The sequence below is a fragment of the Hyperolius riggenbachi genome, chromosome 10 (assembly GCF_040937935.1).
Source record: "Hyperolius riggenbachi isolate aHypRig1 chromosome 10, aHypRig1.pri, whole genome shotgun sequence".
NCBI lineage: Eukaryota > Metazoa > Chordata > Amphibia > Anura > Hyperoliidae > Hyperolius > Hyperolius riggenbachi.
Window position 1 is genome coordinate 67,577,237 of NC_090655.1, and position 27,787 is coordinate 67,605,023.

The 27,787-nt window shown below is 45.1% G+C and overlaps 1 protein-coding gene across 2 annotated transcripts in view; it reads left to right on the forward strand.

Moving 5' to 3' along the window:
- The window catches only part of ATRNL1 (attractin like 1), a 903,042-nt gene that overhangs the window by 419,267 nt on the left and 455,988 nt on the right, over positions 1-27,787 (forward strand). For both annotated transcript variants that reach the window (XM_068257926.1, XM_068257927.1), the window contains exon 20: positions 23,986-24,079. In XM_068257926.1, coding sequence (XP_068114027.1) covers positions 23,986-24,079 — 94 coding nt within the window. The remainder of the gene's footprint in view (positions 1-23,985; positions 24,080-27,787) is intronic.

Here is a 27,787-nt window from a genome sequence, read left to right on the forward strand (position 1 = left end):
GGGACACAGTGGAGTCAGAGGTGGTACAGGGGGACAGAGGCGGCACAGAGGTGGTGTGGGGTGAAGGGGGCAGAGGTTGTACAAAGGGACACAGTGGAGGCAGAGGTGGCACAGAGGGGGTGTGGGGTGAAGGGGGCAGAGGTTGTACAAAGGGACACAGTGGAGGCAGAGGTGGCACAGAGGGGGTGTGGGGTGAAGGGGGCAGAGGTTGTACAAAGGGACACAGTGGAGGCAGAGGTGGTACAGCGGGGACAGAGGTGGCACAGAGGGGGTGTGGGGTGAAGGGGGCAGAGGTTGTACAAAGGGACACAGTGGAGGCAGAGGTGGTACAGGGGGACCGAGGTGACACAGAAGCTGTTTGTGTGTGTGTGTGTGGGGGGGGGGGGCAGAGGTTGTACGAAGGGACACAGTGGAGGCAGAGGTGGTACAGGGGGACAGAAGTGACACAAAGGGTGTGTGTGTGTGGGGGGGGGGGGGGCAGAGGTTGTATAAAGGGACACAGTGGAGGCAGAGGTGGCACAGAGGGGGTGTGGGGTGGAGGGGGCAGAGGTTTGTAAAATGAGGGCACAGGAGGGCAGACGTGACACAGAGGGTGTGTGTGTGTGTGTGTGTGTGGGGGGGGGGGGCAGAGGTTGTATAAAAGGACACAGTGGAGGCAGAGGTAGTACAGGGGGACAGAGGTGACACAGAGGGTGTGTGTGGTGTACGGGGCAGAGGTGGTACAAATGAGGGTACAGGGGGAAAAAGTGACAGAGGGTGTGTGTGTGGAGGGGGGGGGGGGGGGCAGGGGTTGTACAAAAAGACACAGTGGAGGCAGAGGTGGTACAGGGGGACAGAGATGGCACAGAGGGGGTGTAGGGTGAAGGGGGCAGAGGTGGTACAAAGGGACACAGTGAACAGAGATGGTGCAGAGGGGGGAGAGATGTGGCTAGAGGGGAACACTGAAGGCATGGGGAGTAGAGGTGTCACAGAGGGGGGACACTGGATAGGCACAGAGGTTATAGTAGAGGTACAGAGGACAGAGCTGGCATAGAGTTTCAACTTCTGCACAGATCCAGGTTAAGACCAAACCTACAGTCTCTTGTTTGTTAACTGGGGACAACCTTTTACTGTCACTGGAGTAAAAACAGTTCCTGTTTGTTGATGTTTGTGACCCCATTGGTGAAATATGTTAACTGAGACTTGCAGCTTTTTTTAGTAGGACTGAAATAGGTGAACCAAGAAATAAGTACAGAAAGCAATAAAAGCTTTCATAGTTTCTATCCCTTTATTGTGTCCCGGCCCCCGTTGAATGTATTTCCATTGTTTCCTGTCCCTTGCGATGCTCGTGAAGGAAATAGGAAGTGATTGTACTTTAGACATCAGTATAAACCCAGCAGGGATTTCCTGCTTTATTATAATCTGTCATGAGCGAGGTATGGGGAGGGGCCTTGGTGACCACATTCTTGTTTCTTAAGGTGGCCACACACCATACAATTTTTTAAATATCTGTTCAATTCAAGAATTGCAATCAATTTTTGTGACTGATTGTAACATTTCAAAAATATGACCAATGTACCACACACCTATGTTTAATTTTCCCCAATTATGATAAAAATGATTGGAAACTCTGAGAAAATTGCTAGGGTGTGTATATTAATAAATTGACAATCTAACACACACCATACAATCTTTAGAAAAGTTGAAGAAAAATTTCCACCATTCTGGACCAATTAAAATAAAAATAAAACGGGAAATCCCATCGAATTTTTCAGTCGAATTAACAAAAAGCTTTTGATTTTGTGGGGAGATCTGATCATATTTATGGAAAATCCGTAAAATCGGATCATTTTATTGTATCGTGTGTGGCTTTAAACCTTTAGTGCTTAAAGTGAACCAGAGAGGAAGTACCCTCATGTATTTTTCCATATACTGTATATCAGTAGGAACATTAGAGAAAACACCTACCCTGCTCTCTGTTTCATTCTTCACTGCTCGGCCTGCTTGTTAGCAGCCCTGATAAAATCCCAGACTGAGCATTCAGTCTGGCTTTGCTATAATTCCTGAAGTCTCTGTTCATCACCTATAATGACTCCGCAGAGCCAGAAGGGGGCAGGCTTGGGCTTGAAAAGACATCACAGAAGACAGACTCAGCTATAATGATTCCTGAGCAAAGCCAGACTGAATGCTCAGTCGGGGATTGATAATAAGCAAGCTGAACAGTGAAGAATGAAACAGAGAGAAGGGTAGAGGTGTTTTCTCTAATGTTCTCACTGATATATATGGTAAAATACATGAGGGTGCTTCCTCTCTGGTTCACTTTAACACTCTTCTGGCGCTTGTTATCTTGCTTGGTGGGTGACTCACAAAGCATTATAGCCAGAGGATCAGCACGACAGGAAGCAGATCAGTACTTTCAGGTGGAGGTCGGTCGAGGCTTCTCTCTGACGGGTCTGCTGGACAGAGCCGCCTTCTCTTCCTGGGGCCATATAAGGATCTATGGATGTCAGACTGTCTTGTGAAACAGATATATATCCGTCAGCAAAGTAGCAGCTGCTCGGACTTTATAATTTGCCCTTAGCAGCTGCAGGAGGGATTTTTCTCCCGCGACGTCATTCTTATTAAGTGCTTAAATAATGGTGTCGGCAGAGTGCGGCGCACCATTGTTGAGACGGCAGCGGGAGACCCAGAACGTAGGGCGGATTTCATTCCCCCTCACATCTGTCTTACAATTTTATCACAATAGTGGAGTCGGCCTGGATCTCGTTCTCCAGTCTCCTCACCCGCTGGCAGCTTTTATGTCCCTCTCCATGGGGGCCTGTCTCAATTAAAAGCAAATGACAGCAAACGCCTCACCTTACCCCCTACCTTACAGCGTCCTCACTTGCCCCCTCTTCCTTCACATAAGTGTGACAGAAGTAGAGCAAATTGTCCCTTCACACATCATCCAGGAACACAACCTCATGAATAATGATGCAGGAATTTCCATGCCAATCTGCTAGGCAAATAAAGAGGACCTGTCGCTGAAATCCTGCATTGTAAGGGCAGGTTCGAGCGAGGACAGCCATGTTTACGGTTTCCAATACAAGATCTTTTTCCTAAATTTGCCTTTTCTCTTCTAGTGATGTTGTAACATCACCATCCCACCCAATGGCGTAGCTAGAGATTATGGGGCCCCATAAAACTTTCATGGGGCCCTCAGATGTAGGCATTCTTGAGCTATGCCACCTGCCCCTACCCTATGGATAGGAGTTAATTGAGCAATTTACATTCTCATGCGATCCACACTGCATATAATTCATGAGCACTTAGACAAAATCAGTGTATTGGAAACATAGAAAGTTAAAGGGACACTATCGATTAACATGTTTTTTTTTTCAATTGAGATATGAAATGTTTGGGAAGTCCTGCTAAGTACTGGTGTATACATTTCACTGCTTATCTATTTGTTTACTGCTCTCTAATTCCTTTCACATTTTTCTAAAGGCAATCTGCTGAAATTCTGATGGCAGACTCAGCCATGAGGGGAGGGGGGAAATTCCCTCACAGTATATCTGTTAACTCTGTGTGTGCAGAGAGCTCAGTCAGAGACAGGCAGAGATTTCTCTCACAGAGAGCAGAGGAAATGTATCTTGTGTGGACCATTACATTTGTAATACTGTAGTGTGTGAAACCTGATACTTGTTTTCAGATAATCTGTTTAATATTACACTGTTAGAAAAAAACAAAAGGATGCAGAGCCGGCACTAGCTGTGTTCTGTGTTTAATCCATAGGTGGTGGTACATTGTGGTACGTCAATACGTGCAGTAAAAAGATTCACATACCGTTGGGTGGAGGCTGCAAGCTGTGAGCTGGTGGTGGGTGCTGGGCACAGAATAAGCCTATATTACACTGTTCTTAGCATGTCAGACTGCAGTGATTCATACCTCTGCAAATGAGACATTCCAAACGTAGCTAAAATCTACACATAATCGATTAAAGCTTTTGCCTCTGATATTTAACATGAATAGTAGGAAAATTTTAACACAGCTACATAGACATTATTTGTACGCTGTCATTTTAGAACATTTGGGCATTGATAGTATTCCTTTAGTGGTGAATACACCAAGTACCACTCAGGCCCCCTCTGCTCCTGGGTCCCATAGCAGCTGCTATGGCTATTGCTACGCCCTTGATCCCACCTTCCACCCTATGTGCACAAGACACTGTTTACCGTAGATCCTTTAATATCTACACAATTGTGTTGCAATGTTTACATACAGTTAGGCTAAAGGGATTCACATCAGTGTTTTGCAGCTTTCGTCCGACTTCACTGTGACAATTTGTAGACTAAACTGAAAAAGTTTGTAAAAAGTCAGAAGCCCACAAGTGCATATCGTTTTGCCTTTTTAAAAGAAGGAATTTGCAATAATTTAGCTTTAAGTGAGCAACTGTTGTTTCCCATGATGCATCACTCCTAAATATCCAAATCATCTCTTTATGCCCCTGAAAGCCAGGCTAACATCCAGAGCTACTGGTGTATAGTGAGCCAGTAGATAATACATTTTCCAGAGCCACACCAATCCAAAATGCAGACAGCCTATTTCAGACTTTCTGGTCCTCAGCAGTACATGGCGACGATCGGACATGACGTCATGCGCAGTCCCGATCCTCCCCATAGCAAAGCCTGGAGCTGATTGGGAGGCTGCTCCATCGCGGGATCCCTGGGGGGTACGTATTACGGCGGTGATCGGGGGCGATAGGTGGGGACTGGAGGCACTTGGGGGACATAATTAGCTAGCGAAATGCTATTGGGGGACATAATTAGCTAGCGAAATGCTAGCTGAAGCCTATTGCACAAGTTTTATTTAAAAAAAATCCTCCCGGGGCCATGCAATCCCTTGCGGCGGCTAGCCTGAGACTGTGTTGGGCTTACCGCCAGGGAGGTTGATCCAGCTTTTCAGTGGAGTAATAGCTTGCTAGTAGCCTTGATATATAATCACCACCACTACACCTGTGTGACTGAGCACTCTCCCTTATCCAATGACACCCTTTGAAGATGTGTCATAAGCGCTTCTGGGATACTCTCAGGCAATCCCAAGCCTATCACGATCCACTTTTCGCTTATACAGCAGTATCTTCACAGAGATTGTACCTCAAAGTAAAGCACAAGGCTTCCCATAGCATAAAAACCTTTCAATTTATTAAAAGTTAAGTTAAAATTAGTCACTCACATGTTCCATGATGTCAAACGCATAGAGTTTTTATAGGGCTCTCCCCCATGCAGTGGCCATCGGCTGGGCATAAACGAATACTCGTCCCCTCAGTTGTCCAGTCCGTTGGCTCGACCGCTGCACACCTGGCTGCCAGTTCCTCAAACGCAGCCCCGCTTGACTAGTTTTGTCATCGATATGACTCATCATCATTATTGAATATAATTTTGCCTTCTTAAAACAGAAGATATTTGGTCACAAGTGTAACTGACCTTCCCGGCTCCATGCGAACATCACGTGTACCTGGGCTGCTCTGTCTCTAGCGCCCCATTACTTCCTGATTAGCTTGTTTTATTCGCAAGGAGCCCAGAAAGTGAGTAAAAGCCCGCTACCGCTGCCCATAAATTCCTGCAATGGATTAATTGCGGGAATTTATTAATGGAGGAGGGGGGGGCGCCTCACCTGCTGCTGAGTCGCTATGTGCCCACTGCTCCCCCCTCCCTCACTGCGACCTCGGGCAAACACTCGCTTTGTCTGGCCCTAGAAACGGGGTTGCTGACAGTCTAATGAGGTAGACACAGAATAATTTTTGGAAGGAGGTCAGTAAGTTTTAAACTAGATAGAATTATGTGATTTATGTATAGCTTAGTTGCTTGCGGTGGTTGTTCAGTTGCTATCTAAAAGAACCTAGTACAGACTGTATGCTTGTTACAATTTTTCCACAAGATGGCACTGTGTGGTTCATCCCTGCCAATTTTTCCACTGGATTCTGCACAGGATCATCTTGCAACCCAATAATTTCTTTGTGCATTTCCTTAAAGAGACTCTGTAATGAAAGAAAAAGTCCCCTGTGGGGTACTTACTTTGGGAGGAGAAGCCTCTGGATCCTAACAAAGCTTCCCTCACACTCCTCCGCCCACGGTGGCAGAGCTGGACCCCTCCTGCAATACTTATGGGATCCTGCAATATAATGGGATCAGGCGGAAATAGCTGATCCCAGTCGGGTCCGCTCTAATGCGCAGGTGACTTGCGCCTGCACAGTAGAGCGGACCCGACTGGGATCAGCTATTTCTGCCTGATCCCGATCAGAGAACCGATACTACGCTTGCGTTGGGGCCGGGAAGGTAAATATTTACATACCCACCGTTTGGGGGGTTTCTAGCACTGCCACCGTGGCACAAAGGAGGACTGGGAATGCCTTGTTAGAATTCAGAGGCTTCCCTCTCCCGAGGTAAATACCCCACAGGGGACTTTTTGTTGTTACAGATTCTCTTTAAAGGGTACCTGACATGAGAGTGATATGGAGGATGCCATCTTTATTTCCTTTTATACAATACGAGTTGCTGGCAGTGCTGCTGATCTCTGCTTTAGTAGCTGAATCACACACCTGAAACAAGCATGCAGCTAATCTTGTCAGACATCAGTCAAGACAAGACAAGACAAATAACCTTTATATCGTGCTTTTCTCCTTGCGGACTCAAAGCGCCAGAGCTGCAGCCACTAGGATGCGCTCTGTAGGCAGTAGCAGTGTTAGGGAGACTTGCCTAAGGTCTCCTACTGAATAGGTGCTGGCTTACTGAACAGGCAGAGCCGATATTCGAACCCTGGTCTCCTGTGCCAGAGGCAGAGCCATTAACCATTACACCATCCAGCCACTACACAGTCAGAGCACCTTATCGGCATGCCTGTTCAGGGTCTATGGCTACATGTATCAAAGGCAGAGGATCAGCAGGACAGCCAGGCAATGTGCATTGTTTAAAAGGAAATAAATATGTCTGCCTCCAAATTCTTCTCACTTCAAGTGTGTTCAATAAACATCCAACCCCAGAGCATTTGGTTGCAGCTATTTTCCCCTTTAGTTTTGGAAGCAAGGGTGGGGGAAAGCCATCCATAAAAAGGGGCAAGAGGCTGTCATCCTGGCAACAGTCCCATGCATATTATTAGCAAAGAAAAACAGTATTCAAAGCTTAAATGCAAATGACTATTCTAATCAGGAGGGAGACTTTTATGTAACACAGTTAGGAGTGCTTCTTTGAGCTAAATATAAGCTATTTTTGTCTGCCTAAAGTGACTCTCAGACCTAGGCGGAGGTGTGAGATGAGTAATGCTGTTCACACGTTTGTCCAGAGTTTGAAGTGTGTGGGCAGCTTCCAAAAGTTTCTCCATCTCTGCCTGCATGAGGTGTCTCTCACAGAAACTAATGTACAGGGAGTTCAGGGACCACAGCATCCAGCACACAGGTAAATAAATGTGTTTTATTGGGCACAAACTAAGCACAAAGTGCTTCTCTTTAGCAAAATCAAAAGAACTTAAATCAATCTGCTTTTTTCAACCTGGCCGTAATCTGAAGTCCTTAGTACATGAGACGTTCTAGTGTTCAGAGAATAGGACAGCTGTAAACAAGGCAAGACATTGGCTTAAGGATGAGTTGGTAGTTAGATTAGGCCAATTTTCTGGAGATCGGGAGACCCACTCTACAAGCAGTTCACTTGCTGCCAGGAGGCCGCAATAGCAGCATAGGGGGCGATATACAGGCTGGGAACGCGAACAATCACTCGCATTCCCATGCCTGTCGGCCGGTGACGGCCAAACTGGAAGTGTTCGCCGGCGGGTCCTGTGCCATCGGAGCGGGGCTGCGAGGGCACCGATCGTCTGCAGGGGGCTGAGGGAAGCCCCAGGTGAGTTAATCTCATATTTTTTTTTTTTGCTGACTTTAAGTTCACTTTAAATGCAAACCTTAAGTGAAAATTAGCTTGAAAGATTGTTAATTGTGTGTGTTTTACAAAGGCTCCCTTTGCACTGTGCCATTGGGATAGTGCGGTGTGACCATACAGTAAGGCATACAGTACAGTGACAGTATCCCTCACTTACATGCTAAATGTGCATGTTGTACTGTTAATGCACTGCATGCAGTGTGTTACTGCGTCGGGGCCTACAGTGCCCCGATAAATGTGACATCTGTTTCTGCGACGGAATGTGACATGTGCGAGGTGACACAGCATTGTAAGTGTGAAAAAAAGTCTAAAGGAAAATAGAGCCTAAAACTGAGTCCCGTATTTTTAAATTCAGCTTAAGAACTTCATTGTAAAACTTGCGTAAACCCTGGGGGGTGGGGGTTTGGGGGAGTTAAATCCTTGCCTAAGTAGAGGGAACCATATCCTCTTTAACCCCACCGTTGCCATGCATGGACCCTCTAAGCATATCTAACAAGCGCTTGTCAGATATTTTCTCTTGTACAACTGCGACCATCCTGCCGCACAGATGCAGTACAGCCACTCTAATGCACGAAGGGAAGTTACAAACTAAAAGAAGGTCATGGCCAGTGGCATTGGGGTTTAGGAAGATATGGGGACTCCAGAGGTATCTAAATTTTGCTTTTGTTTTTTTTTTGCCACCTCAGGTTTTCTTTAATTCTAAAACAGCAGCCATGACACATCTGCCTAGCTGAGCTATACGACAAACTGAAGTGATGACCCTTTGAACTTTCCTGCACTAAAACCTTATCACAAGCCTTATCTCGGGGCTGGTTCACACCAAGAGCGGTTCTAAACGTTTTTAATGAGAATCTGAAGTCTCCTAAAATCCCACTTTTTATTAAACATTTAACTTTAGCACTATAAGCCCTGCTAAAACGCTGCATGCCCACGGCAGAAAGCTGTTTACAAACCCCCCGAATCCCCTGGGCAAAATGTGGGGATCGCTTCCTAGTGGAGGCAGAGCTTAGGGCTGTAGCTCTGCTTCTACTACCGTCAATCCCCGCTGATCGCCGCGTCTCCCCACTCCTCTGTCTGCCTTCACTGAGAGGGGCGGGGAGGAGGCGGAGGTCTGCGGGAGATTGACGCTAATGGAGGCAGAGCTACCGCTCGAAGCTCTGCCTCCATGGGCAGCAAAATCCATGACCAGGAAAGTTGTGGATTTTGCCCCGGTGTTTGGGGGGTTTATAAACCGCTTTCTGCTGCAGGGATGGGGCGTTTTAGCAGGGCTGATAGTGTTAAAGTTAAATTTTTAATAAAACGTGGGATGGTGAGAGGCTTCAGTGTCTCTTTAAAAACCTAGAGGTTTGAAAACCGCTTGGCTAATGGATTGCAATGGGCTGGTGCACACCAGAGCCACTTGTTTTTTCCCCAAATGCAAACTCGGCTCCTGCAGCATTTTTGCCGATTTCTGAGGCAATTCTGCCTCAATGTTAAGTATATGAAAGTGGAAAACTGCTCTGAAAAGCGCTAGATCAGAGCGATTGTCCAAGCAGTAGCTGTTCAGTTACAGCTGGACTGTAACAAAAAATTAAAAACGCTACACACAAAACGTTCCAAAAAACACTAGGCATGTGTAGAAAATCGCCTTGCACATGCCTAGAATCGTTCTGAAAACCACTTAAAAACTGCTAAGCGTTTGCGATTCCACTAGCGGTTTTGGTGTGCACTGGCCCTCACTCAGATAACACTCTTGGCTTTTATTAACTTTTCAGGATTTGATAAGCTGGCTGGCCAGCTCATTTGCATATATAACTATCATTTTTTTAACACTTGCTGTGCAGGAAAACAGAAAGGACTTCAGTCAATTTTTTAGTGGGACTGTGTTTTTTTAATTTTTATTTATGTAGTGCTAACATCTTCTGTAGCGCTGTCTGTAGTGCAATTTATAGTGGATCTCTGAAAATCTCCCACCCCAAGGAAATTCCAGCACTATCTTTATTGTAGGCTTCTGTTCTGGTCCTTGGGATCACATACACTGTAGAGTTGTGCAAATAACTTCATAAATTGAATGTGGTTAGCAGCTCATGGGTAGCCTGAAATGCCTGTTGGCTGCAGTCACATGACCCTCAGTCTGTCTACAAGACCTATCTCTGCTCACCAACCAGCATGCCCCTTCCGGAAGCATTGCTCACAGACGCCAGCTCTGTAGCACACTTTTTTTTCCCTGCAGTTTTGAACACAGAAAATGAGATGCGGTTTTCCCCCAAAACAAAACTCCTTCTATTAATCTAAATTCAATTTCTGCAGCATCCCCCCAGCCATTCCCTGCTTGTTCATAACAAACTACAATGGGCGTACGAGGCGATTAATAATTCAAGCGCAGTCGCTTAGCGCGGCTTGCGGAGGATATCATTCCCCATTCCTGCTCCTTCCTACATCTTGTCGTAACTGTGATTTACCGCTTGGAAATTAATAAGGAGAACACGAAGCGCTTATCACGTTGCGTTCTACCGGTTTTCTCTATCACAATCAGCAGATGGGTTCTGTGTAGGCTGTTGTGGTAGAGTGTGAAATGTGTCTGGCATTAAACAATACCCTGGGCAGTGAGTGAGTACCAAGTGATCCATTGTAGTCCTGTACTGACTTGACCTATGTAGGTACATTTTTTTGCTTCCTGCGTTTATATGGCACCAGCATACGACACAATAGTAAATGTAGATAAAAACAGAGGCGCCAATTTAGAATAAAATGCATTAAAAAACGTTTAATAGGGAGGTAGTGGTGGACTTATCTCCAGGGAGTCGGACGCTCAATATTCAAAAGTGATTCAATAAGAAAAAGGTGACATCAACATAAACTCCACTCTACTGTTTAAATGCCTCCTAGATGCCCCACTTATTTTGCCTGAGGAAGCGGGTATGTTAGAGAAAGTCTCAGTGGAGTTTGTTGATGTCATAAGTATTTTTTACTTTTGAGTATTGACATTGAGTGTCTGAATACCTGGAGGTAAGTCCAATACTACCTCCCTTCTAAACGGTTTTTAATACATTTTACTCAGAATATGTGTTTCTTCATACGTTTACTACTGCTATTGTCTACTGCTACTGTCCACCCTTGGTGAAGGGGTATATCCCCAACTACCCTTCAGCTACAGTGACTTTTTAACCTGAGTGGGGACAGGTTCATGATCCCCACCTTACCGTTCAGTAGATGCCTTTCCCACCATCTGCTGCACCTCTCCACTGGCTTCTAATCCACCTGAGAATGAACCAATTTGGTTGCACACTCTCCCTTTATTATTACAGTGAGTGCAGAATTATTAGGCAAGTTGTATTTTTGAGGAATAATTTTATTATTGAACAACAACCATGTTCTCAATGAACCCAAAAAACTCATTATTATCAAAGCTGAATATTTTTGAAAGTAGTTTTTAGTTTGTTTTTAGTTTTAGCTATTTTAGGGGGATATATGTGTGTAGGTGACTATTACTGTGCATAATTATTAGGCAACTTAACAAAAAACAAATATATACCCATTTCAATCATTTATTTTTACCAGTGAAACCAATATAACATCTCAACATTCACAAATATACATTTCTGACATTCAAAATGAAAACAAAAACAAATCAGTGACCAATATAGCCACCTTTCTTTGCAAGGACACTCAAAAGCCTGCCATGCATGGATTCTGTCAGTGTTTTGATCTGTTCACCATCAACATTGCGTGCAGCAGCAACCACAGCCTCCCAGACACTGTTCAGAGAGGTGTACTGGTTTCCCTCCTTGTAAATCTCACATTTTATGATGGACCACAGGTTCTCAATGGGGTTCAGATCAGGTGAACAAGGAGGCCATGTCATTAGTTTTTCTTCTTTTATACCCTTTCTTGCCAGCCACGCTGTGGAGTACTTGGACGCGTGTGATGGAGCATTGTCCTGCATGAATATCATGTTTTTCTTGAAGGATGCAGACTTCTTCCTGTACCACTGCTTGAAGAAGGTGTCTTCCAGAAACTGGCAGTAGGACTGGAAGTTGAGCTTGACTCCATCATCAACCCGAAAAGGCCCCACAAGCTCATCTTTGATGATACCAGCCCAAACCAGTACTCCACCTCCACCTTGCTGGCGTCTGAGTCGGACTGGAGCTCTCTGCCCTTTACCAATCCAGCCACGGGCCCATCCATCTGACCCATCAAGATTCACTCTCATTTCATCAGTCCATAAAACCTTAGAAAAATCAGTATTGATATATTTTTTGGCCCAGTCTTGACGTTTCAGCTTGTGTGTCTTGTTCAGTGGTGGTCGTCTTTCAGTCTTACCTTGGCCATGTCTCTGAGTATTGCACACCTTGTGCTTTTGGCACTACAGTGATGTTGCAGCTCTGAAATATGGCAAAACTGGTGGCAAGTGGCATCTTGGCAGCTGCACGCTTGACTTTTCTCAGTTCAAGGGCAGTTATTTTGCGCCTTGGTTTTTCCACACGCTTCTTGCGACCCTGTTGACTATTTTGAATGAAACGCTTGATTGTTCGATGATCCCGCTTCAGAAGCTTTGCAATTTTAAGAGTTTTGCATCCCTCTGCACGATATCTCACTATTTTTGACATTTCTGAGCCTGTCAAGTCCTTCTTTTGACCCATTTTGCCAAAGGAAAGGAAGTTGCCTAATAATTATGCACACCTGATATAGGGTGTTGATGTCATTAGACCACACCCCTTCTCATTACAGAGATGCACATCACCTAATATGCTTAATTGGTAGTAGGCTTTCGAGCCTATACAGCTTGGAGTAAGACAACATGCATAAAGAGGATGATGTGGTCAAAATACTCATTTGCCTAATAATTCTGCACTCCCTGTATTATTTAGTATTTATTTAGTGCTGACATCTTCTGCAGCACTGTACAGATTATGTGGTTTTGTCACTAAAGGTGAGCATACGTTATGCTGCTTGGCGGCTGATCGATCATCCGATTCGCCTATTATATTCGACTTGGATGAAAATCTGTGTCGCCAAGTGCACGCCCCATTGAAGATGCAACCCATTTCAGGCCAAGCATGTCGATCGGAGATGCTGAAATATGTCAGGCCATTGTGGTCGATTGGGTGCGCGGCAGTAACGACGAGCGATATCTGGATGAGTGGGTATCGGTTGAAAAGGGCGCCTGAACTGCCTGTATGAAAAGGGCGCCACCATAGACATCAATGTTAATTTTGGAAATATGGGCTACAAGGTGTAGAAAAGGGCGCCCGAGTTTTGATATAGGCTACAAGCGGGCTCCCCTTTGTAGCCCATATTTTTTAGTCTACAAGGTTTTCGGCTACAGTAGGGCGCCCCTCTGTAGCCCATATTATTGCCCTTTTTTTTGTAGCCGAAGTTTTTATATGGGCTACACCAGGCGCCTTTTTTGTAGCCAAAAATTTTATATGGGCTACACCAGGCGCCTTTTTTGTAGCCAAAAATTTTATATGGGCTACACCAGGCGCCTTTTTTGTAGCCAAAGTTTTTATATGGGCTACAAGCGCTGGAAGCCGAATTATTTCATTTCTCCACTATCCATGGCGGCCTGGAGGGGGAATAGTAATTAACACATCCCGGAGTTTTTTTGTAGCCGAAGTTTTTATATGGGCTATACCAGGCTCCTTTTTTTTTGTAGCCGAATTTTTTATATGGGCTACACCAGGCGCCTTTTTTGTAGCCGAAGTTGGTATATATGGGCTCCACCAGGCGCCCTTTTTTACAGGCGCCCTTTTCATATAAACCCGGATGAGTGACGAAAGGGTGCTGTTTTCCTAGCATTTATACATTAGCTGTCGTAGTGCCCGTCCGTCCGTCCTCCGAATCCACCCCTATACACGCTACCAGCGCATAGCATTCAGCACGTGTGACCTCACACACACCACCCCGACAGCATGCATAGGGCTTATGGAAGCTCGCCAAATTCATAAGACGAGCACTGCGACTCTGGACAGGAAATGTATAAAAGCACACATACATGCACATTTATACACTAGGGGAACAGCGGCGAGCTTGGCCGATTCCCAAGAGATGTTATGCTGAAATCGATCAGGAATTGGCCTGCGATGTTTGGGCAGCTGACAGATCTCTCTCTTATCAGATTCAATTACCGTATATACTCGCAAGCAAGCCGACCCGCATGTAAGCCGACCCCCCCACTTTTACCCCAAAAAACAGGAAAAAATGATTGACCCTCATGTAAGCCGGGGGTAGGAAACGCTGGCCGCGTGATCCACCCAGTATTTCCCAGTATAGCTAGTATAGTGCCCAGTATAGGTAGGTAGTGCTCAGTATAGCTAGTAAAATGCCCCAGTATAGCTAGTATAGTGCTCAGTATAGCTAGTATAGTGCTCATTATAGCTAGTATAGTGCTCATTATAGCTAGTGTAGTGCTCATTATAGCTAGTATAGTGCTCAGTATAGCTAGTATAGTGCTCAGTATAGCTAGTATAGTGCTCAGTATAGCTAGTATAGTGCTCAGTATAGCCAGTATAGTGCTCAGTATAGCCAGTATAGTGCCCAGTATAGCGCCCAGTATAGCCAGTATAGTGCTCAGTATAGCTAGTATAGTGCTCAGTATAGCTAGTGAAGTGCCCCAGTTTAGCTAGTATAGTGCTCAGTATAGCTAGTATAGTGCCCCATTATAGCTAGTATAGTGCCCCATTATAGCTTGTATAGTGCCCAATATAGCTAGCATAGTGCCCCATATAGCTAGCATAGTGCCCCAGTATGGGTGGGTGGGTAGGTGCTGTCCCTCCCCGCTCCCCCGCGGCCGCCGCTGCTATTACCTTAGGCGGCGCCGCTTCCTCTATCCCCGTCCTCCTCCGGTAATTCATTCACAGCAGCGCGCCTCTCGCTGCTGTGATGACGAGGAAACCATAGAGAGCGGCTTCCTGTAGCGGAGATGCCGTTGCTATGGGAACCGCTCTCTATGGTTTCCTGCGTCATCACAGCAGCGGGGGGCGCGCTGCTGTGAATGAGTTACCGGAGGAGGACGGGGATAGAGGAAGCGGCGCCACCTAAGGTAATAGCAGCGGCCACGGGGGGAGCGGGGAGGGACAGCACCTATCCACCCATGACTCGCAAGCAAGCCGACCCCCCAACTTTTGGCCCACTTTTGGGGGGTCAAAAATTCGGCTTGCTTGCGAGTATATACGGTAGTGAGAGATTTATCTCTTGGTTGAATATACCCTTCATTGCCTGATGTATGGCTACCTTTAGGGCCCTTTCACACTTAAAGGGGCAAAACGTGGGTGATTTTGGCACGATTAACTCTGTAAATTAACTGTATACTCACGATTCAGAGCAATCGCGATAAGCACTGTACTGAGTTCGCTCGAGAATCGCGTCCCGTGATTGCCGTTAATCACGGAACGTGTGCAATCGGCAGCAGTCGCGACAGTGAGATCCATGCCATAGAGTTATATTTGCACTAGCACTTCGGCAATTAGCGGGAATCATTTGCTAATTGCCCTAGTGAGAACGGACCCTTACTGTCCCTCAGAGGGGCTCAAAATCTAATCCCTACAATGTCCCGTAGGAATGGCTGCATTTACAGGCATATGAAGGAATAGTTTGTATATTTCTCGCTGCCCCATAGTGATGGAAGTGGTATTTGCCAGTCCCTCTTGCTTTTATGTAGGCAAAACTGTACTATTCTGTATAACTCTAAGTAAAGATGCTGCAGAATTGTGTTCCATTTGTGTGACATTCCCTGTGGGTGTCATTGTATAATCCTGTTATTCACATAAATTGCCAGGACTCTGACAGCCAGATGTTATGCCCGTCTCCCCAGAGCCACTCTCTCTCCTATACTACAGGTAGCGTTACATCTTTATCTGTCTGCTCCCTGGAACTGCCACGTGGAGCAATGCCAACAGATGCCCAATTCCCAGATAAGAGGCAGGCTGGCATTTTCCTGCACGGCTCTATGAGCCATAAATATCCCTTCTATGCTCTCATGTGGTTTTATTCTTCTGTCCTGACTGTGGTATGTCTTCACTTGTATGCAAAGTTTATTTCTAAAAATAGAACTTTATTTGTTTAGTGTTTAAATAGCTCTGGCGTCTTCTGCAGCACTCTATAGAGTACATAGTCATGTCACTAGCTGTCCTTCAGGGAACATAATAATCTAATCCCTGCCATAGTCACATGTCCACCATAATAATCCGAACATTTGTATAGCGCTTTTCTCATGTTGGACTCTAAGCGCTCAACCACTAAGGGCATGCTCAAGGCGCCACCTTGCAGTGTTAGTTAAAGGGAGCCTAAACTGAGAGGGATATGGATGTTTCCTTTTAAACAATAGCAGTTGCCTGGCAGTTGTTCTGATCTCTTTGGCTGCAGTAGTGGCTGAATCACAGACCTGAAACAAGCATGCAGCTAATCCAGTCTGACTTCAGTCAGAGCACCTGATCTGCATGCTTGTTTAGGGCAGATCGATGGTCCATAGAGTTGCATTGGATCTAATGGTCCAATAATGCATTTAGATTGATTTCCATTAGATTTCATTCTGAAATCTATAGGAAATCTGTTCCTAGCGTGTGGCACACCTCAGATAGATTCCTTTCAGATTCGATTTGACAGGCATCTGACAGAAATCTGATGGTCGAATCTGCTGCAAATCTATAAGTGTATGGCCACCTTTAGTCTTGACTTGACCTGTTCTCCCATGTCAAAGGCGGTGCCCTTAACCAGTATATTATTCAGCCATAGTCCCACTGTGGGCTAACACGATACATTTTATTTAAAGAGGAACCGTAATCAAAATAACATTATGAATAAAATTGTGTTTTGTTTATTTTTTCAAAAGATTTTTTTTTAAAGGCGTAACCAGGGCCGGCTCTTTAATGAAGCAGGTTAAACCTTAGCATCAGGAGCAGAGATTACAGGGGCAGCATTTTTGTAGTGTGTTACAGCATGCAGTCAGAGTAGAAGAAGAAGTGAGAGGAGAACGAGCGAAGTGAAGAAGTCATCATTGGGGAAAAGCAGCTTGTTGTGCTGTGTGAGGAGTCTGACAGTGAGTGAGGAGGGGGGAGGCAGGAGAGCAGCAGTGCTTCATTTGACTTGCACAGCAGAAGGGAGGAGGTGGCACTGATGTCCTGACCGAGGAGGAATGGACTGGCTGAGGGTGAGCGGTTTGTTTGTCACAGCCAGCCAGTGTGCTATTGTGTTGAGCTGCAGCATGTCATGTGATAACATTAAATGAAGCAGAGTAAATTGTCGGGTGCGGTGCTCTCATTCCAAATCCGGTAAAGGGGGGGAGGGGAGGCCTCATCCTTACAACTTTGCCTCAGGCAGCAAAAAGTCTAGAACCGGCCCTGGGAGTAACACATAGTAACAAATGCCATGTACAGAAGTTATCATTCAAATGACATCAATTAGAAAATAACATTAACACGGCAAATCAAACAATAACAATAATAAAAAACAGTTCAAGTGTAGACTCTTCATATGCTCCAGAGGACTATGGGCTTTCATGTCTGGAGCAAGTTTCATTTAGTTACACCAATCAAACAAAGATTAAGAAAAAGGGAAAAAGAAATAAATTAACTGGTCTTCCCATGGGGCCGGGGGGAGTCAATTTTTTCTTTTACGAAACATTTTCATGCATAAGAAGTTAAAAATAAACTTTAGCCAAATGTACAAATAAAATGGGGGGCGGGGGCTTTATTTGCACCATTTCAGGTTAGCTCGTTTAGGGCTAAAAGAATTCTAAGCCAATCAGAGCCTGTCTACTGTGATGACCTCACCTTCACAAATACTATCGTGTTTGCAGCAGTCGTTTCCCACTGGAATGGTCCTTTTATCTTGTATGGCAAGCTCAATGTTGTTTTTGCAGCTTGAAATAAAATGTAGACTGAGTGCATTATTATATATTAACGTGTTGAGACGTGTGAGGTCATATTATGACTTATGTGCTGCGAATTAGCCAGATTTGTGAGAAATCTTGACAGCAATTGGCCATCATGATCTCTCGTATGTTAACATCTCGTTAATGAGGAAAACGTGAAGATATTTATGCGTAACGTCTCTTCCTACAGTCTCTGTACAGAACTTGCCATGCAGTTGTGTGTGTGTGTGTGTGTGTTTTCATCGCTGTTTCCCTAGCACTGGAATGAGGCAAAAGAGCATTTTAGAGGAGGAAAGAGAAGTTCCAATCAGGGCTGTGGAGTCGGTACAAAAATCCACCGACTCCTCAGTTTAGGATTCCACCGACTCCTCGACTCCGACTCCTCTAATTTGCATATTACAATCTTGTTGATTGAAAGTATGTAACATGAAATTTGTCTCTTAACTGCCAACGCTTAGGAATTTTAAAAGACAGCTGAAGTGAGAAGGATATGGAGACTGCCATATTTATTCCCTTTAGTCATAGACTAAAACTAATCCTTGGTAAGAGTACTTGTAAAAGGTACAGGCTGGAACAAAGAACATCTATCAGGCCCTAGGCAAGGTAACTGTGGGTACATGTAAGAGTGATGTGCATGTACTCTGCAGGAGAATGAGGGGATTCTTCCTCTATTACACATTCTTCATGCACAATCTGAACCAGGGTTATGGGTGATAGAGAACACCTCTGTGTTCAGTGTGCACAACATTCTCATTGGATTGCCTGCAGCTCTGTGGAGAGTGCATATGTAGAGTATAGTACTACTGTGTAACAAAGTAAACCTGGGACAGATGAAATTAAAGTTTTATACATACCTGGGGCTTCCTCCAGCCCCTCCAGTCTAATCAGTCCCTCGCTGTCCTCCTCCGCCATCAACGCAGAATTATTTCCATTTCATTGACCATGTCTATTAGTGACACGGCTACACATCAGGCTTTATACTTAGCTGTTATTTAGTATATATTAGAGATTCCTGTGTACACATCGTATATACTGTACAGTCACAATCAGATTTGTATATCTGACTTTAAAAATATGGAAAAAAGAGAGGAGCGCTCTGAGATTTCCAGCAATGATAGATCAATTAACACTAGGAAAGGTCTCACCTAGTATTAGTGTGGCCGGTACAGCGTACTCAGCCGCGATTCGCATGCGTCCCTCTTAGGCAGCTGGGGACCGGGCTCTTCGTGGCAGCAAGTGTACAGTGTTACAATATGGCACAAAATACATATGGGACTATAAAATAAAGGTTTATTAAAATGACAACGCGTTTCCCGGAGGAACATCCTCCGCTTTCTCAAGACTTGAGAAAGCGGAGGATGTTCCTCCGGGAAACGCGTTGTCATTTTAATAAACCTTTATTTTATAGTCCCATATGTATTTTGTGCCATATTGTAACACTGTGGCCAGTCTATTCCCCTGCCTCTATTTTCACCATTCACGGACAATTGGACGCTGCTCACCACGCCTTCCAGCGTGTGTTTGAACAGACGTCCTCGCTACCATCGCAAGGAGGTCTGGAGCTGGTGACATCGCCTCCGCCCTGTCTCTGCCTTGCTGCCACGAAGAGCCCGGTCCCCGGCTGCCTAAGAGGGACGCATGCGAATCGCGGCTGAGTACGCTGTACCGGCCACACTAATACTAGGTGAGACCTTTCCTAGTGTTAATTGATCTATCATTGCTGGAAATCTCAGAGCGCTCCTCTCTTTTTTACATATTCCTCTAGTGATTAACATGGGAGCAGCCGAGTGATTGTCGGGTGGCCAGATCGCACCTTGAGGGGCTCACTACCCCAGAACTTTTTACTTTAAAAATATGGGGACTGCTTTATTGAAGCAGCACAAGTAACTAATTTTTATTGGTTTAGTTCATTTTTGTGGACTAAGCACTGCTATTACTGTATGTATAAATTATTTATTATGACTATTATCTGAGAAATAGAACATTTTATCATATTTTCTATTTTAACCAATTTCTCTACGTCCAGGAGGCCATGCGTGCTCCCGCGGCCAATCGCGCATGTCCACGCGCTCCTGGCCTCGGATCGTTAGCCCAGGAATCAATGAATCGGGCCATGGTGCCCGATCACTGATTCCTCTTCCTCGCAGAAAAAGCAACAGCTTCTCTCGGAAGCCTTGCTTTTTCTGCCCCCTACGTCCCTCTAAGCGTACATGTTGCACTTAGAGTGACGTCATGTAAACAAACCTTATGTTGCCATCTTGTGGCCAAAAAGTAAAACTACATCTGCATTAAAAAAAAAACATATATTTACATTAAAAAAATTACTATTTACATCCCACCCTCCCAAAAATGCCCAAATAAAATGTTTAATAATAATAATAAAAAAAAAATACAACAAAAAAAACACATACATATTTACCTAAGGGTCTAAACTTTTTATAAATATCTATGTAAAGATGAAATATTTCTATTTTTTTTTTTTTATTATAAGCTTGTAAATAGTGATGGATGCAAAATAGAAAAAATGCACTTTTATTTCTAAATAAAATATTGTCACCATAGATTGTGATAGGGACATAATTTAAATGGTGTAATAACCGGGACAAATGGGCAAATACAATACGTGGGTTTTAATTATGGAGGCATGTATTATTTTAAAACTATAATGACCGAAAACTGAGAAATAATGAATTTTTTTTCGTTTTTTTTTCTTACTGTTAAAATGCATTTACAGTAAGGTAGCTCTTAGCAACATGTACCACCCAAAGAAAGCCTAATTGGTGGCGTAAAAAACAAGATGAAGTTCATTGTGATAAGTAGTGATAAAGTTATAGGCTAATGAATGGGAGGTGAACATTGCTCGGATGCATAAAGTGAAAACGACTGAGGGCTGAAGTGGTTAATTACAGTTTAAATTCAGTCGGAGTCGGTGCATTTTTCCCCGACTCCGACTCCAGGCACTCAAAATTTCCCCGACTCCACGACTCAGACTCCACTGCCCTGGTTCCAATTTGTGTCTCCAATTTTTTCTTTTTTGGAGAGTCGTTTGGGCACCTTAATTGTCACCTCCACAGCCTATTATTAATACCTCAGCTAACATTCTCAATCCTTCCCCCCCCCCCTCCTTGTCTGCTTTTTCTTTCTTTAAATCTGTGGCTCCTCCCACATCTGCTCTTTTCTGCAAATCTCTACACTAGCCATTCCTGCTGCTCCTCATCTGTTGCTTTTCTCTGCAAATCTCTACACTAGCCAATCCTGCTGCTTCTCTCTGCAAATCACTACACTAGTCATTCCTGCTGCTCCTCATCTGCTGCTTCTCTCTGCAGATCTCTACACTAGTCATTCCTACTGCTCCTCATCTGCTGCTTCTCTATGCAAATCTCTACACTAGTCATTCCTACTGCTCCTCATCTGCTGCCTCTCTCTGCAAATCTCTACACTAGTCATTCCTGATGCTCCTCATCTGCTGCTTCTCTCTGCAAATCTCTACACTTGTCATTCCTACTGCTCCTCATCTGCTGCTTCTCTCTGCAAATCTCTACACTAGTTATTCATGCTGCTCCTCATCTGCTGCTTCTCTCTGCAAATCTCTACACTAGTCATTCCTGCTACTCCTCATCTGCTGCTGCTTTCTGCAAATCTCTACACTAGCCATTCCTGCTGCTCCTCTCTGCAACTCTCTACACTAGCCATTCCTGATGCTCCTCATCTGCTGCTTCTCTCTGCAAATCTCTACACTAGTCATTCCTGCTGCTCCTCATCTGCTGCTTCTCTCTGCAAATCTCTACACTAGCCATTCCTGATGCTCCTCATCTGCAGCTTCTCTCTGCAAGTCTCTACACTAGCCATTCCTGATGCTCCTCATCTGCTGCTTCTCTCTGCAAATCTATAAACTAGCCATTCCTGATGCTCCTCATCTGCTGCTTCTCTCTGCAAGTCTCTACACTAGCCATTCCTGATGCTCCTCATCTGCTGCTTCTTTCTGCAAAGCTATACACTAGCCATTCTTGCTGCTCCTCATCTGCTGCTTCTCTCTGCAAATCTCTACACTAGCCATTCCTGCTGCTGCTCATCTACTCCTTTCTGCAAATATCTACACTGGCTCCTCCTACCTCTCATCTGCTACTTTTCTCTGCAGATGTGTACCTCCATTGTGTTCCATCGCAAACAACAATATAATCTCATCACAATGCAACTCAGTTATATTTCTATGGAACATGCACATCGGGTTTACAGTGGCGGTGAAGCATACTTTCAATGTACTGTAAGCTTTACTGCATGTGCCGCATCTTACTTCTACAGTGCAGTGCGACTTAACTACCACTGCACTGTGATGCGTGTGTAGTGTGAAAGTCCCCCAAAACGTTAAAAATTATAATTTAAACTCTCACTGCCTCAGATAAATAACATATGTACAGCTTCCATACAGACATCTTGAACTATTGAAATGTATCTAGTTCTAGGTAGAATTGGGCATACACGTTTATCTCACCATTGCACGTCAAAAGTAGTGATAATGAAATGATTGGTGTGATGTTGTAACCAAATCTGTCTTTACTGGTGAATTTCCCCCTTTGGAGTGCATATCTGGAGATGGTGTGCAAGAAAGGGTCAGGGTGGATCTCTTGCACAGATTTTTACCACTGCACGATGTCCCTGTATCATCCCAAAAAGTTTGTAGAGGTAAAAAGGTGTGTTTGGATTGGTATCTGTGAGCAGAGTATAGACCAGTGATGGCTAACCTTGGCACTACAAACAAAAACTACAAATCCCATCATGTCTCTGCCTCCCCGAGTTATGCTTAGAGCTGTCAGAGTATTGCAATGCCTTATGGGACTTGTAGTTCCACCACAGCTGGAGTGCCAAGGTTAGCCATCACTGCTATAGACATACTGGGCTTGATCCAGGGGGGGGGGGGGGGGGGTGAAAAAAGAAAAAGATTTTATACATACCTGGGGCTTCTTCCAGCCCCATAAGCCTGAATCGCTCCCACGCCGCCGTCCTCAACTTCCTGGATCCGCCGGTACCGGGCCCGTCACTTCCGGCGGACGCGGCCAATTGTCCGCATCACAGGGGCTCCCTCCATACATGTATGCATGCGGCTGCGCAGTAAGCAGCCACATGCGTATCTGTATGGGGAGAGCACCCTGTGATGCGGAGAATTGGCCGCGTCCTCCGGCCGACTTGCCGACTCGCGGCAATGACGGGACCCGGTGGTGGCGGATCCAGGCAGCGGAGGACGGCGGCGTGGGAGCGATCCGTGCGTATGGGGCTGGAGGAAGCCCCAGGTAGGTATATTGCATCCTCTCTGGTTCCCTTTAAAGCCACCAGCAAGCAAGAAAATACTCAGAATAATTTTTATAGTACTTTTCCACCTGCTGTTTTAGTACTTTTTCACTTGCAGAGTGCTGAAAAGTTATTTTAAAGACAATATGAAAAATGATCTCTTGGGAGAAAACTTAGGTGAAAAAGTGAATTGAATCAGGGCCACTGTCTGCGGGTAAAGTGTACGATGTTCCGAGGTCTTTAGAACTTTGAGGACCACCACTCCAGAACAGCCGGACCTCCACCTTACTTATGTTGAACTTGTATTTATTAAACATCTCCTGCCCTGGCCAATTTTGTATCACCACTTTGGTGAACTATACTTGGTAATACCTAACATTACCCTGTCATTGTATGTATATTCACTCAGGGCTGGTTCTAGCTACAGTGAGGCCCCAGGGCAAAAGCACAGCCCCACCTTCACAGCAAACTCTCCACCCTCGGGGCAACCAAGATGGCTACTAGGCCCCACCCCCTGTCACACCATGTTATTAGGGGTCTATCATGTCCCCAAAAGCATTGTCAGGGTCCCCATTATTTCCCTTCTTTTTTTACCCTACAAATACTGTGTGCACACAGTAGAGTCTTATCTAATCCATACAGGACACAGGAGGCAGCACTGTGCTCTATGCTCTGGACTTCTTCTCTTCCTGATTCCCTACAGGCATGAATAGGGTCACCATAGCTGGAGAGTGGGGAAGGGGGGGAGACACCTTGGGGGCCGCTACAGGCTCTGGGGACCTGGGGCAATGCCCCCTTTGCCTCTATGGAAGCGTCAGCCCTGTATTCACTTTATCCCTTTGACTGGTATGGCTGTGAATATTTCATTGTTGTTGATAATTATGCTCAATAAAGTTTGTTTTGGTTAAAACAAACAATTTCCTGCCCTGTGTCTCACTCTTTTCTTCCTCTCATTTGCAGCCTGTGAATGTAATGGACACGCCAGTATCTGCGAGATGCAAACCGGCAAATGCCACTGCACCACCAAGGGCATCAAAGGAGACCACTGCCAGCTGTGAGTAATCCACTGAGCTTTATACTGGGCCCGTGTGCATCATTAAATACAAATAATTCCAGCTTGCATGCAAGTTTAATGCAAATAGTATTTGGCTTTGATTTTGGCCAATCAATATCAGCAGCAGGTGCATCTCATTGGCTGAATTCCAAACTGCATGTAATTTGCATGCAGATTGGAAATGTTACCATTCCATTGACCATTTCTAGTAGACAGTACTGTTGAAGTGTTGTTTTAAAGAGGAGCTGTTAGGTATAAGGTCTCAGAGAAAATAAACACATATATCAGTAGCTAAAGATTGGCTGTACTTACATTACATATGCATTTCACTGTCCACGTTTGTACTTCACAGAATTTTTATATAGTATATGCAGAGATTGATGCTCCTGACAGCTCATGGCAAGTTCCATGTTTTTCTGTCAAATGTGTCGTCATGTCCTGCCTGCTTCCTGATCACAGAAAAGCTCGTACTGAATAACACAGTGTGCAGTGAATATTAATGAGCCATGTGGCTAGGAACAATAGCTGACTCCTGCAGTGTACTCGGCCCGGAGATTTATCAGTGCTACGCGCTGGACTGATTACAAGCTGCTGTAACGTCTCATTAGCAGCCGAGGGGAGGGCCCCAGAATGCTTTGCAGTATAGTATGCGGCTTGCGTCCTCTTAGGTCTAACAGCTTTTCTGATAAGCACACATCAAAGGTAACTGAGATTTTTATCTTCACTAATGGCTTTTTGGCTTCCTTCTAAACTGTTTTAGGGCTGGTGCACACCGAGCGGCTTTTTGGGCGTTTTCAGATCCGCTTGCGGCTGCGGATCTGCTTGGTCAATGTATCTCAATGGGGTGGTGCACACCAGAGCGGCAGGCGTTTTGCAGAAACGAAAAATGCCTGGGTGAGGCATTTTTTGGATTGCGGATGCGTTTCTGCCTCAATGTTAAGTATAGGAAAAACGCAAACCGCTCTGGAAAACGCCTGTTCAGAGCGGTTTTGCAGGCGTTTTTGTTACAGAAGCTGTTCAGTAACAGCTTTACTGTAACAATATATGAAATCTACTATACTGAAAACCGCAGCAGCAATCCGCAAAACGCTAGCAAAACGCCTCATAAAAATAAAAAAAAGCGTTTAAAAATCTGCTAGCATTTTGCGGATCTGCTAGCGGGTTTTGGTGTGCACCAGCCCTAACACAGGAGAATAGAGGTTTAAATTAGCTTCTGCAGCCTGACAGTTACTCTTTAAAGAACAGACATTGGTTGTTCTATATTGGGTAAAATAAAGAATCACATTTGTTGACTCTACAAAATGGCCTCCAATGAAGTGTGGAAAGCCCCCTCCCCCCAAAAAATCTGTTTACCATTGTACATGAATGTGAGTAGGTGCTTGTAGAGGAGGAGACATCATTGGGCTTGATTCGCTAACTGGCGCTAAGCCGGTTAGTGTGCCCTATCACTTAGTGGACGCAAACTACGGCACTAAGTAGTTTGTGCCCACACATCAGTCTAAGTCCCGCTCACTGCGTGCGTGGCGCGGGTGTGCCTATATTAGTGCACGATGCGATGATAACGTTGCACCCGCTGGCTCTTAAACGTCGCATCTGATGCGGCGATAACGGCGCATCGGTGCCCCTGAAGCGGCGTATTAATGCACAGTTTCAGGGGCACCCAATGCGCCGTTATCTTTGCATCAGATGCGACGTTTAAGAGGCAGCGGGTGCAACGTTATCGTCGCACCCCACACTAATATAGGTGCACCCGCGCTACGCACGCAGTGAGCGGGGCTGCACGCAAAGTAGCTTTGTGTGCACTAGCGGCAAAAAGGGGCTTTTCACACCGGCGCAAACACTTAGCGTCGGTTAGTGAATCAAGCCCCTTGTGTGTAAGGTTATGGCAGCAGTTATATGGGGTCATCTGAAAGTCCAGGATTTGGGCTATACCCGTAATAAGCGGCAACTTTGTTATTCTTGGAGATAGAAAATGGTCATCCCTCACTAGCCCTCTTTAGTGACTGTAGCCCTCACTTCCTGGCAATTTGGCACAGCACGCTAGCATCATACATTCTCATACAATTGCTGGGTCGTTCTATCTACATTGCAGTTATAATTTCATCTCGGAGCCCTTCTGTCCCTTCTGTGTGATTTTCCTCTGACCTCCCACAAATACCTCGTTACAATATTATGATCGCTGATGAAGCCGAAGCTTCAACTGCGAACGCTTCCAGCTCCCATGTCTCCCGCCATCTTACAGAAAGGCTTGCACATTTTAACAAAAAGAGGGAGTAAGCCTTCGCTGAATGAGAGAGAAAGCTGCTAATGACCCCCTGTCTGTCCTTTCGTATGTGAGGGGCAATGTATAATTAATATGATGAAATTACTTTTAACAATTTTTTTTCTCCCTGGCTGCAGAATACCACAGCGTGAAATGCGTAGGAGGCGGTAGTGAGGAGGGGGGGGGGGGGGAAGAATACTGAAACGCCAAAACGAGTCTATTTAACTTTGGCCAGAATGGAATAAAATTCCCCTGGCTATGAACGCTGGAGATTTGATTAGGAGGTAAAATTACAGCAATTAGTAATTCAGCCCGTTATACAAGGCACGGCTTGAAGTGTTGACTTTTTAGAAGGTCACATTATGTGGACGATCCTAGCGCTTTCGGAGAGAATGGAAATTCTATAGTGCGTGTGTGTGCTGCGCGCAGTGCTGTGCCGAGCCCTATGGCCACGAGGACCCCCGGGGGCCCTGATAACCGCTCTCATTTGTGTAGGTCATGAAAGGTACACACAGGATCCACACCGCAAGAAGATATCATTTATTACACGAGGAAGTATATAGCAACACCAGGAGAACGGGGGAAAGAAAATGTGGTGGTTAACCTATTTTACCATTTAAAGCGGATCTAAACGCAGAACCCCCTCTCTGCTCTGAAAGATAAGCAAGAGCATAATAACCTTTAAAGAAAAAACATTTCTTTGTTACAGCTGATGCAAATCCTGCAATAAATCTGCAGTGTGTCTACTTCCTGCTTTCATGGAAGCAGACATCCTTTGTTTACAAATTAACTGCTCTGCCGAGGCAGCCAGGTGACACAGCTGAGGGTTCAAATTACAGTCGTGATTAGTCACAGATGAGGGGGAATTAGGCAGACTAAACTTGTTTTCCTTCTGTCCTGTGCAAGAGTGGATTTATTTGCTATACCAGGACATCTGCATTTCTCTTGAATCATCTTGTAAGAAAACACAGGCAGTGCCAGGGTTAACTAAATTGCTAGCTGCACTACATTTTTTCAGAAAAAGCTCCTATCAAGCCGGATGTGGCGAAATTGTGGGAGTGTCCCAAACCACTTCCAGAATCCTGGTCCAGGTGTTACGCCCTATTCGGAATGTTGCTATGTGGTGTTCATAGGACTGCCTTTTTACCCACAATTCCACAGGAATCTTATGGCCTTGTGTTAAATTACCGCTGTAAAATGGAAATATTGGCATGTTACCGTATGGTTATCGAATTCACACCGAATGCGGAAAAACCTTGATGAATACAACTAGAAATCGATAAACTTCGAATTCGGTAATTTAACGAACTGGAAAACACTATCACAAAGACAATGATGAATCAAGGCCATAGACTTCTATAGGCTGCTAAAATCCATCCGAATTCGTGGGCAGGGAATCGGCCCGGAATCGCAGCAATGGAAACCTAGCCTTATTGACCCCAGTA